The sequence below is a fragment of the Cuculus canorus genome, chromosome 3, assembly GCF_017976375.1.
Source record: "Cuculus canorus isolate bCucCan1 chromosome 3, bCucCan1.pri, whole genome shotgun sequence".
Taxonomy (NCBI): Eukaryota; Metazoa; Chordata; class Aves; order Cuculiformes; family Cuculidae; genus Cuculus; species Cuculus canorus.
In genome coordinates, this window is record NC_071403.1 from 81,534,441 (window position 1) to 81,546,477 (window position 12,037).

The window sequence follows — 12,037 nt, forward strand, 5'->3', positions numbered from 1 at the left end:
GGCACCAAGGTGTTGGAAAGGATACTGAAAAATCTGATAGTCTTTATTGTAAGGTCCATATGTTATCACTTCTGTTTTATGTTATAAATTAACAGTTTTGATCGCATCCTTAAACTTGCAAAAATGCACAGTACTACTAGTTAAATTTATTTAACACCCTGTATCTCTGAACAGTCTTTTTCACTGTGAATTTTGACCTATATATTATCAATATCTGAGTCCTCAGATACCAGTGAAAATACCCAGGACTTTATTAGATATAATTGGATTTTGAAATACGAAACATGAAAAGTGTGGTTTGCCTACGTAGTATGCAATTTTGAATGTTAAAAAAAAATAAAATCTGTCTGTGTAGGATCTGATGTTTTCCTATAAAAAAAGAAGCACTTATGTATATTACAGGTTGTGGTATTCTGTTTCACCTAGGGCTGCATTAATCCCAGGCTCATTTTGCTCTACAAGTGATGTAGCAGGTATTTAAGATGAAGTAATGTTACATTGCAAGTATTTTTTCAAATAATTAAGTTGAGGCACGTATTTTACAAATATTTTTCATTTTAAGGTTATGAAGCAAAAGTACAATTATGAGGAAGACTTTTGATTTGGAAATTCACTTTAACATTTAATACTTCAATGTGAAAGGAAAAACTAAAAGTAACATTTTTCCTGCTTAGGCTTTGAAATACTTTTAAAAGACAGTAATTGAACTTTGCTTTTTCATTCCATTTCAGGCTTTTCTTCCGTAATCATGGCAAAACCTTATGAATTTAACTGGCAGAAGCCAGTTCCCTCCTTTATGCAAGATGGAGCTGTGTTTGATAGATATGAAGAGGTAAGAGGCCAGTTGCATTTCATTTGCTATTCTCTCTTAAATAAGTATGTATTATTATTTTATGTTTTTCTTTTATTGTACACAAATAAACTTTCAAATAACTCCAGAAATGGGGGGAGGGGGGGGAAATACTAACACACTTTATTGTTATACAGATTTTTGCTTTTAAATGAAATAACTTTAAAATATATTTAATCCCTCTGATTTGAAGTAAGCCCTGAGGAAGTGAAAGGGAGATTTGGATCAAAGTATCTGTAATGTGCATAAAGCTCTCATCTTTGCAGATTGTATGAAGCACATTACTCTGCAAAGGGAATCCCTCAAGTTTTTGTACATCTGTCAAATGAGGGGGTGGGGAGGATATGTAGGGTTTTTTAACATATAAATCGAGGAGCTGCATCTCACAAGAGAAAGTAGGAGAACATAAAACATTTATATCCTGATTCAAATGCATCATTTGAGATCTGGATTGGTTCTATCTACTTTAAAAGATCAACCTGTACTCTAAGTGAAATATGTTTACTATGATCTACTTTCAGCTGTGCTTTAATCCAAATTTATTACAGGAATGCAAACCAGGACATTTTACATAGACAGACGAATTAAAGTACAGACACATTTACATTATAGTAAACACTGATATGCCTGTTAGAATAATTTTTATCAGGATCTATTTTTAATCTTGTTTGGACAAGAAATCTCTACAAGTTGAAGGTATCATAGTAAGTGCCTCAGGGATACTAGTATTTTCCTCTTATCTTTTGAAATGTAAGTAAAAGGTATTTTTTATCATGAGGCCTACCAAGATTGGGATAGTTGTATTTTACCCTGTTTTTTTTAGTTTGGGGAACATATGAACTGAGAAGATATTAGTGGAGATCAAATTCCTTGGAAAGAATGTTTATAAAAGCTTTATTTTTCTTCAGCAAATACTACTCCAGAAACTCAGCCTGTGAGGATCCAAGTTAGGGGCTATGGCCCGTGGCTGTTCTCTTGCACCTAAGATGAGAAATGGGGAATGGGCAGATACAGAAAAGAGTTTAAGAGCTCAAATTTTGTTGTGAGATCAAGACTGCTTGGTGAGGCACCTGGGTCCTTGATGCGCAGACAGGAAGAACAAGACATCTCAAAATATAATATGTTTGCACTGTGTGTTGGTGTACACTGTATACACCTGTACTGGGACTAGAAAATGCTGGGCAGACATGAGGTGAGACGGTAGCACCAACAGTCTTGCTCCTTTGAGCTGATTCTAATGCATTCCAAAACTCTGCAGAAAGGGATCCTACCTGTCATCTGTGGAGCAAAATATTGTTTGTCCACATGATATTCTCTAGCTGCATTGGTTGCTGCAAGTTTTTCTACAGTTTACTCCGAGTTTCCTCTGGTATAGTTGGAAACCTGTTTTGTTCTCTTGAAGTGAACTCTTCTGAAAACATTAAAAAGCTTTCACTTCGGTAACTAGCTGTGTATTTTATCTGCAGTTTTACAGGAATCGTCAAGGGCTGTAAAAACACTCAGTGACTCAGAAGTTAAATCTGTAGCCTATAAACAGTTGGCACTTGATGGTGTAGCTGATACCAGATTTATGATATGCCTCAGCTCTCATTTAATTTTGTTGTGCTAATAACCAGATAGCCTACCCAAGTGAGAGACCATTATTTTAGAAATGCTATGCAAACACAGCAAGATCTAATCGTTATATTATAGGGCTCATAGTTTTAAAGAAAAGTGTTCCAGATCTTTGCTTCTAATTTTCATGGAAATTCTGTACTTAGTTCTCTATGCTAACAGAAAGGTCCCATTGTGGAAAAGAGAAATGGTAAGTAAACTAAGGTCATATAGCAGATTAGTCAGGAACTGGGGCTCAGGAATTGCGATACTGTGTCTAGGTTACTGAGCAGATCTAGTACAGCAAGAGACGCTAGAAAAATCTGGGTCATTGTGATGTGGAGGATTGTCTTGATCCATCGTTTGCTGATATAGATGAGTCCCTTAATCTGAGGGACTACAAAATTATAGGAATAAGTTTTGAACCAAACGTTATCATGTTTGCTGAAAAGTCTGAGTCTAAAACAAGGTCAGCAGAAGATGGGAAATAAAACTTAGACATGATTAAGAATCTTACTGGTCTTGTTGCATCTACATGGTCTGATGGGAGGTGTTTTTTTTACTGTACAAGAAGACAAATTGTAGAAAAAGTAATTTGATGAATATAGAGTCAAGGCTGGGGTGAAACATCAACATGAGTGCAATCTACATAGACACCTTTGTGAAAACAACATTTTTGGTATGTCAAGAGCTTTTTGATAGATGGGGACACAATAAATGACAAAAAATTGGCTGCCTTTTATTGTGTGAGCAGTCTTTCTGGGAAATGCAAGAGGCACACATTTTGATTGGTAGCTTGCTGCATTTTTATATGAAAAAGGATTCTGAGGGCTGTAAAACTAGTAAATCTGGTGTGTCGGACAAGTAGGTTTCATGAGGGATGAGTGCTGGGGAGAAGGCAGAAAAATCGAAGTTATAGTGAATAAAGATGAGCAGAGCAGTGTATGCTGGAAACTCATGCATATAGGTGTTGGGCCAGACTGAGCTGCAGCAACTTTATACTTTCTCAGCTCTCCTGCTTGTAAAATTAACATAGTTGTTTGCTGCTTGGATGGAAAAGTGTAGTGTGTCAGTCCTTAAAAACTTTAAGTCTCATTTGAGGACCTAAAACGTCCAGAAGCAGTAGACACCATTCAGTAATTAATGTGTTCGAGGAAAAGAAACAATTACCCCAAGCACAGTGTATCCCCTTTGGCTGTGCCTGTCTTTGGAGGGCTCAAGGATATATTGCCTAGCTGTAGATCCAGGAACTTGCTTGTCTTCATGCCCAGTATGAAGTTAGGATAAGACCTGACTTGAATACAACCATTCCTTACCCCACCCAATTACATTGTTCTGAGGCCAAGAAAAGGCACTGTGGCTGCTACCTGATGTCCTGCATTCTGGGTCAGGCTGGGGGCTGCCTCAGAGTAACCCAAACTGTCCTGGCTAGACTTGCTGACTTAAAAGCATCCTCCATGGATTTGAAGACATTAGAGTTTTTACCTCATTTTATTACCTAAATTCAAATCATCGTGTATGCAAGGCACTGGAAATACACTGGAATGTACACAGCTGTGTACATTCATGTTCTTGCTGCTCTTGCTCTATGCACAGAAGAGGACATGGAGTTCCAGAAGGGTACCCCAGTCTTTAACTTAGAACAAAGCACTGATCTCTGAATCAGTAAGCAGTGCTGTAGCCTGTGCTCACACTTGTTTGCTTTCAGTTAAGGAAGCCAGGAAGTCCTGGATCTCTTTTCTTTAAGAAGTGATTGGTACTGCACAGTGTTACCCTGCATTTTAGCTTAATTTATGATGCGTTAATTGAGGCTGGAGGTGTGTGGAGGAAATGTAATTTTTAATTCAGCTAATCTGTTGGTTTGCCTTGTCTAGTCTCTCTGGTGTGCCATTTTCTCTACAGGTCAATATCCTTCAAACTCTGCTTGCCAGGTGGTCTGGCTACAAAATGCTTGTGGCATGCATACTGTCACAGTCTAAGAGAAGAAAGCTTCCCAAATTCTTAATGAAATGTGGTCATTTGATCCTGATCATAACATTGGCAGATTACATATATATATATTTTAAGCTTTCTATAGTTTGAAGCATTTTAATTTTCATTAAGGTTTTTGGTCACTGTTTTTATGAAACAAAACAAATCTTCATAACTCCAGAGAAATAGGAAAATACTAAGTGCATCCCAGGGTCTCAAATAGCAGCAAAACCAGAAATCATTAAAAATGATCATTTTTTAAGAGCCTTGCCTCCCTTATTTCTGATTGCTTTGGGATTAGCAGATTCTCTAGGAAGTTATTTGAAGATAAGTATAACAGTCTTTTATTTTTCAACAATAAATAAATAAATTTATGATATTTGTCAAACTGACTAAAATAATGGTCTGTATTTTCTTTTCTATAGGAATCTTTTGTCTTTGAAAGCAACTGTCTCTTCCAAGTGGATGAATTTGGCTTTTTTCTGAGCTGGAAAAGTGAAGGAAAGGTATATTACAATTATGTCAGGAATCTTTTAGATATTATTTCACTTAGTTTATATTCTGGCTAGTTTTTAAAGATCTAAAATACTGTATTAATTTATTTACAAAACTGACCTGAGTTTTGTTATTTTAGAATTGACAGCAGTGGAGTATTTAAAAGAGAGTTAACTGATATAAAAGGGAAATATACTGTTTAGTGTTAAATAACAGTGTTTACAATTAAGATTAATTTTTTTTTTTTTGCTGCAATTCCTAATGGAACCATGTGTCAACAGATCTTTGAACTTGTATCTTTTTTTGCCATTTCAGGAAGGACAGGTATTAGAATGCTCCCTGATCAACAGTGTTCGTTTTGGAACTGTACCAAAGGTACTCTGTAGTTAGTTTATACTCCTCATTTAAACAAAGAATATTTAACGGAAGGTGAATTGCAGGATGAAGCTCATTTCTTTAAAAAGTACCAGCACACAACTTTTATTTTGTAATCAGAGTCTATAATTTTAAGTTTTAAAGTCAAGTATTTTGGTGTCATTGCAATGGGAAGGGTCTGTCATCTGGTAGTACAGAGCTCAGATTTCAGGATGGGGTGAAAGCTGTGCAGCAGACATTAAGCTCATGTTCAGGAGTTTTTAGTTAATTTGTAACAGTGTATTGTGATACTTGTTCTAAGGATCTGGAAAAAAGTGTTTCCTATTCCAAATTTTTGTACCTATCTGTACAAAATTAGTTGTATCTTCTTGCTGGGTTGACATAAAATGTAGAAAGTTTTGTTTGCATTCCTCTTTATACAGCTAGGTGGTCAGAGGGGGCAGCTGGTCACTGCCATTTTGAAGAATATCAACAGAAGTAGTTTCTAGATGTTCTGGAGAAACCCAGGAATTAGGAGATATTTTCAGTGGTGTTCCTCATAAGGAATATGTAGAATTTTCTGAAGTGAAAGGTTCCTCCAGACCTTTAGTTTAGAAGATTTGTTGTGACAGAAGATACCTGTTAACACTTCTGCATTTCCACTTTCATATGTTAAGTGTTTCTGTGCTATCTGTAGATAACTATCTCTTAGTATAATAGTTCTCTTGGGAATCCATAGACTAAAATCTTTCCCCCATAGAGAAGGGGCATGAGAAGTGGTGGTGCAGACAACCCCATGCTTCATGTGCTGACAACCATACCAATATGCTTCAGACTTCACCTCTGTCTTTACATAGGTAATTTGCTCTTTATGCCCATTAAATCTGTAGCCCTTGACCCTCAGCAGAGATACCATCTTGTACGATGTGTAGATAAGAAACAGCCAAAAGCTCACACAGATCATAACTCTCAGTAACTATGGACTTAACTTGATTGGAATAGTTTACTTAGAGGTTAATAGTGTTCATTTATTTCCAGTCCTCAAAGTGATTAATTCTTTTTCATGATGAAAATATATGTCATTTCTGTTTTAACTTTCTAAAGTATGTTTAAAATACTTCATTTACTTCTCAGTTCTCACAATCATGTTCCTAATTGTTAGAATATATTGTTTTTCAGATTTACACGCAATAATCCTAATTGAAAGCAGTCATTTAAGATTATTGGCAAAGGTTTAAAGGTCTTAATGAATATGGAGATGGAAATGCATCTTTACCATAGTGCGTTGCATAACAAAAGTATTGCAAACGTAACAAGTTATTTATTCTGTTTAACAGGATCCCAAAATACTAACTGCACTTGAGGCTGTTGGAAAATCAGAAAATGAGTTGGAAGGACGGATAGTCTGTGTTTGCAGTGGCACAGATCTGGTGAACATCAGCTTCACTTTCATGGTAGCGGAAAACACAGAAATAGCCAAGGTATTTCACAATTAAACAGTGTGTGGGAGTTTAAAAAAAAAAAAAAAAAAGTTCCTCAGCAGTACTCAATTGTTTTTACTGAGTAAGTCACCCTACTTGGCTGGCTGAAATACCTGTTTTAACGTCTGCTGCCACGCTCTGCAAAAGGACAGTGAAAATCCATTTGGGTCATTCTGTAACATGTCTGTGTGCCATGGTGAAAGGAAATTGTGACTTTATTAGCCTTTATGTGCATGGTGATTAATTAAAAGTAGACACTGAGAGCATTAAATGTGGGACACAACATTCCCTCAAATGTTTAATGTCTCTGTTTGGGGCTTGTACAGCAAACTGTAACCATGATGCAGTGGATCTGTAACACACAGGGTTGCTGAAATTAGTTTGATTTTCCTGGTTGGGTGGAGCTCAGTGCTCCAAAATTTTGTTGAGCGATAACCTGATTGTATTGTGTAGTTCATATTATTTGAAAAGACAAAAACAGGAAAGAAAATTCTCTACAGTTAAGGGGATTCCAGTGTACATAGCTTCTTTTCTGTTTCCCGTTGACATGGAACAGTCATAAGAAAAACAATGGTGCTTTCTTTACACATCATCTTTCCCAAGAGCTTAGAAGATTGCAGTTCACAATGCAAATGTGGCTCCACCAAGACTTGGTACTCGATCTATCTGCTGCTCTGAGAAACTTGATCCAGAGTACTGATAGTATGCTACTAGCTTAGATCCAGAGATTTGAGGGGGTTTTAAAAGTACACACTTTTTGCTTTTCTGATTGTACTTATAGTGTATTATACTCTATTTTACCTGTGAGAGAAACACTAAATAGTGATCAGTGATGCACACCTGCTAAATCCCCTCCTTTAATACTGAGTATCTGTTTGCTCAGTGCAGCATCACTAAGTCCCTTGGCAGACCTGGTTGATTTTTCATTGCTTTGATCCATATCTCTTTAAAACCTGGCAGTACCAAGTAAACTCCATGGTACTAGAAATACTTGTATAACTTACTTGGGTACACTAAATTGATTTTGCTGTGTGTGGTCTCATCAGGCTTTCAGGGAAACAATGTACCACAGGCAAAAAAAAAAACCCTAAAACATTTAAGAAGCAAAGAAAAGGAGATGCTGGCAGAATTCAGTTTTATACTTAACTCAGCAATGTTATTCTGGAAAAGACTGGAATTAAGTTTTTTAGCCACTTTAGATCTCAGTAAATTGTATGAGACTAATTGGTTCGTTAGGAATATGTCAGCCAGTTACGTAGACTGTCAAAATAGGTGAGCCAATTATACTGTCTAAAAGATCTACTGCTTCATTAATCACTAAAATGCTTACCAAAAATGGTGTGTAATACTGCAGTCAGCTTGTGAGTAGACGCTGAGAGGCCCATAAATGTAAGCGTCCTGCATTTGGGAGTTTTTTCCACCAGAATTTGTCAGCAATTGTGATCCACCCGATCTCATAAGTTTGAGGCATAAGGGAGCAGATAAAGTAGATGAAGTCAAAAACAATGTAGAGCTTTCTGAGTTGCATCTAAAGCTGTGCCTTCACTAGAGATACGGGCATATGGGAAGTTGTTTGGCCTGTACTGTATCACCTTTTGTATTCAGCAAGTACATCAACTTGCTACTATACTTCTGTGCTAAAATAAAATTTTCTATGAGTTATCTGTGTGTAGAGCTTTTCCCATTTGATCTTCCTGTTTTGTTTATGAGAAAGACCGCTTTCTTCTGGGATATCGTAAATCTCCTCTAGAAGAAGTGAGTCTTTACATGGTGTTACGTAGCTGTGCAGGTACTACTGCAGTTTAAAATAGGCCTTGATTTAATCCATGATCAATAGTAAGCCCCCCCTTGTGAAATGACAGATGCAACAGTTTGGAGAAGGGCCAATGATTGTAGCTGAAGAAGCCCAGATCTGTGTAAGTGATGCATCTGTAGTCGTTTCTGCTGTTTCCCCCATTGCTATGACAAAGGCAAGCATTACTTGATGTGTAGATCTTTTTGGCACTTCCTTGGGTAAACCAAGGTCAGATTGGTCGGCATCTGAGTAGGATACTTCAAAATGATGGAATTCGGTGAGAGATCCAAATAAAAAAGCCAGAAGCTTTCTTCGCAGAAAGAGGGCAAAAAGGTTTTCTGCTTCTGTAGATAATATTTTACAGTTGGACAAGAAGCAATTATTACTCACTGAAGACTGGGTTATAATGGGACGCGGTAGCTATGACAAAGGAGGAAATTAATTCATGTTCCTGGCTTCTTCAGGCTGCCCATGTAAGGAGAGGCATTGGTGGGAAGCAGATGCTGCCAGGCAGACAGGACGTCGTGGCAGAGTGTGGGGGCAGTACCTTAGGGGTGCCCAGACTGTGTCAGGTGGACATTTGCAGAGCTTCTGCCTGCTGTGAGCAGTGGTGAACACTCCCCTCCAGGCAGGGCTTGTCACAGGCTGTCATCATCTCTGCGCTAGGGCAGCCCGACGTTCCTCTTCCTCTTGTGGTGATGTGCTCAGCAGGTCTGGCCAAGTCATTGTGAGCTCCAAGTGTAGCTGTTCCAGCATCAAGAGTGTGTTTATTATCTCTCCACTTGTCTCCAAGCTCCAACTCTGGTATTTACATTCTGTCTACTTAAATTTTATTGATGTTTTCAGCTGAGGAATTGGTTTTCATTTCCACTCTTAAAACAAAACAACCAAGAAATAGGGTGTACTCTGTCTCTGATTGCAAGCAGCTGTCATTGGTCCACTCCTAGAGCAACTCCACTCTGGTAGTGGAAAGTGACTGTAAAAGGTGGAATTTAAAATCTAATGTTTGGAATACTGATTAAATCAGGTTCTATAAATTACTGTGAGCTAAAATTAAAACACATACACACACATATCAGAGGTGTGAGCATATGTGTATATTTTTTTTTTTTTACTTCCCAGATGGACTTTCTGTGACCTAGTAATCTGATAATCTGCTTTCCTCAATCTAGGACGTTTGAAAAGACCAGTGAGTATTTTGGGGCGAATTTCCTTAGTGCAGAAGCAGTGTGGTGCTGATATGAGGCCTTAGTGCATGCATGGCATGTAGGCTGCCTATCGAGCACTGGCTTAAGTCCAATAAAGCTGTTGTAGCTTAACAATCCAAAATCTGAACTTACTGTTTTCTTTGCTCATCCACTTTGGCAATGCATTAAGGAATTTAACTTAAAAGATTAACCTAAGTCAAGTCAGTTCTTTTTACATTCTTACTTATTTCAATATTACTGCATACCAGGGGTAAATTTGTCCTGACAGCTGTTCTGTCCCAGATACAGACATGTTATTCGGAAGGACTGTCTCTCCAGCTGATAGTTTGTGCCCTTCTCCAGAAAGTACTGTTCCCACTGCCCTGATGGCAGAGGACTGGCAGTGAACCGTATTGGAGGGAACACTTCTAATTCACTTCAAGGAAGAGCCATAGAGTTAAAGCCACATTGCCCATTTAGGGGTAAAGCGCATACCAGTGTTCAGGATAACCTGACACACCTCATTCCACTGACAGTAGTAGGTAGGGATGGGAGCAGCCCCCAGGGACCCAGTGGGAAGGAGAGTGGAGTAACCTTTTATACTGGTATAGCTGGATTCGATAGAAAATTGGCGTTTTCTGCAGGTGTGTTACCCAGCAGTGAATCGCGCATTAATGGCTAACCTGTGAGGCACTAGAACAAACAGCATATACTAAAATGCTTTATTATTTGTATGTTGGCAAACAACATAAAGGCAAAATGCAAGCTTTATCATACAGCTAATAATATTACGGTGTTGAAGATTACTTCAGTTGAAAGCATTTCATCTTGACACACTTAAACTTCTCAGCTTTTCTGTTGGAATAGTATTTTTCATTTTAAAATGTATTTCAGTTTGTTTAAAAAAGTTAAATGGCCCACCATGGTTTTGGTAAGAGGAAGCACTTCAAGCTGATAATTTTTATTGATTTTTCTACTATATGGCTCTTTTTGACTTACAAAAAAGTTCTGTTTCACTTGACCCTGATTTTTTTTTTTCCCATGAAACAAGCTATTAACTATTTGCCTGAATCGTAGTTCTAGGAGGGCAACTAGAATGTAGCAGAAGACTCCACAGGAATATCCCCACAGTCACATTACAGAAGGATTCGTAGCTTGGTTTGGTTCAATATTTGAAAGCAAAACTTTACAAGAAACCTGCAGAACATACTCAAGAAGTCTGCTGCTGTCCTCCGTGTCCTGTTATGTTAGTATAGCATTAGTCTCATAGAGCACTTGATAAGCATTTCTAAACTATGACTGTCTTAAATATATGGCCACTGCTTACAAGCTGCCCTGTGCCAAGTATGTAATACTAAGTTCTCTAGAGAAATCTTCCTGTCCTAGCCAGCCTGCAGTTAAGTTCCTGTGATTTCAATGTACTTGCTTTTCTGCTTTTTTGTGTTCTTTTGTGGCTATACCACTGCATAATTGTAAGTAAATCGAAAACTTAGCCCTGGTTCTATGTAGCCAGGAGGTTGATTTCATGGAGTAAAGCTCCTCTGTGTTTCTCTTTGTATACAAAAGCATCCAAAACCAGTTTTACATCTGGTTTCAGAGTAGGCTCCTCCAGTGCTGGAAAAGTCATTCCAGGGTGGAAAGCTTTGTTGAAGGCGGGTAACAGTCTGGACATCAGACAACTCCCAATACAGAATGTTTGTGTGAGTCTCGGCTTTCCTGATGAAATACTTGAAAGTTGGAAAGAGTCCTTTTTATCTTTGTAAGAGGATTTTCACATCCTGCAAGTGTGTGCTGCAGTTGGTTAGGTAGGGGATACGTTTTACACCATTACTAGTCTAGCTTCCTTGATTTTGTTGTCTTATGCATGAGAGGCACAGTAATTTTCATAGAGAGACATCTGCATTGAGAGAAGAGGGACATCTACTGGTCACCGCACCACTGAATGAGGGAGAGTACCAGGGAAACCTGTCCAGGCCATATCTGTCTTGGCAAGAATTGGGAAACGTGGTTCTGTTCTCTCTGGGTTTTCTGAAACTTCCAGCTATCAATCCCTTGACTGTGACAGCCCATTACAGGCACTGAATACCAGAATAAGAGAGTGATGCCACCTCGCCTTCTCAGATTTCCAGTGCTTGAGTGCAACTGTGGAGAGATGGTAATGAAGAATTGAAAGAAAAATCTCAAGAGGTCTGGATAATACTGACCTCATCTTTGAAGAAGCCATGAATGACCTTGTGTAGAATTTCATGAGCTGTAGGCTACAGTACTTTTTAGCCTTTCATAATTTATGCCCTTTTTAACTCTCCTAAAT

At 38.1% G+C, this 12,037-nt stretch overlaps 1 protein-coding gene across 7 annotated transcripts in view; it reads left to right on the forward strand.

The window, feature by feature from the left end:
- Positions 1-12,037, forward strand: part of PLCB4 (phospholipase C beta 4) — a 205,358-nt gene that overhangs the window by 113,988 nt on the left and 79,333 nt on the right. For 6 of the 7 annotated variants that reach the window (XM_054062739.1, XM_054062738.1, XM_054062737.1 and 3 more), the window contains 4 exons: positions 732-832; positions 4,840-4,920; positions 5,225-5,284; positions 6,601-6,744. In XM_054062739.1, coding sequence (XP_053918714.1) covers positions 749-832; positions 4,840-4,920; positions 5,225-5,284; positions 6,601-6,744 — 369 coding nt within the window. In that variant the 5' untranslated portion in view covers positions 732-748. Of the gene's footprint in view, positions 1-731; positions 833-4,839; positions 4,921-5,224; positions 5,285-6,023; positions 6,121-6,600; positions 6,745-12,037 lie in introns of those variants that run through there. The other variant, XM_054062742.1, reaches the window with a different exon arrangement.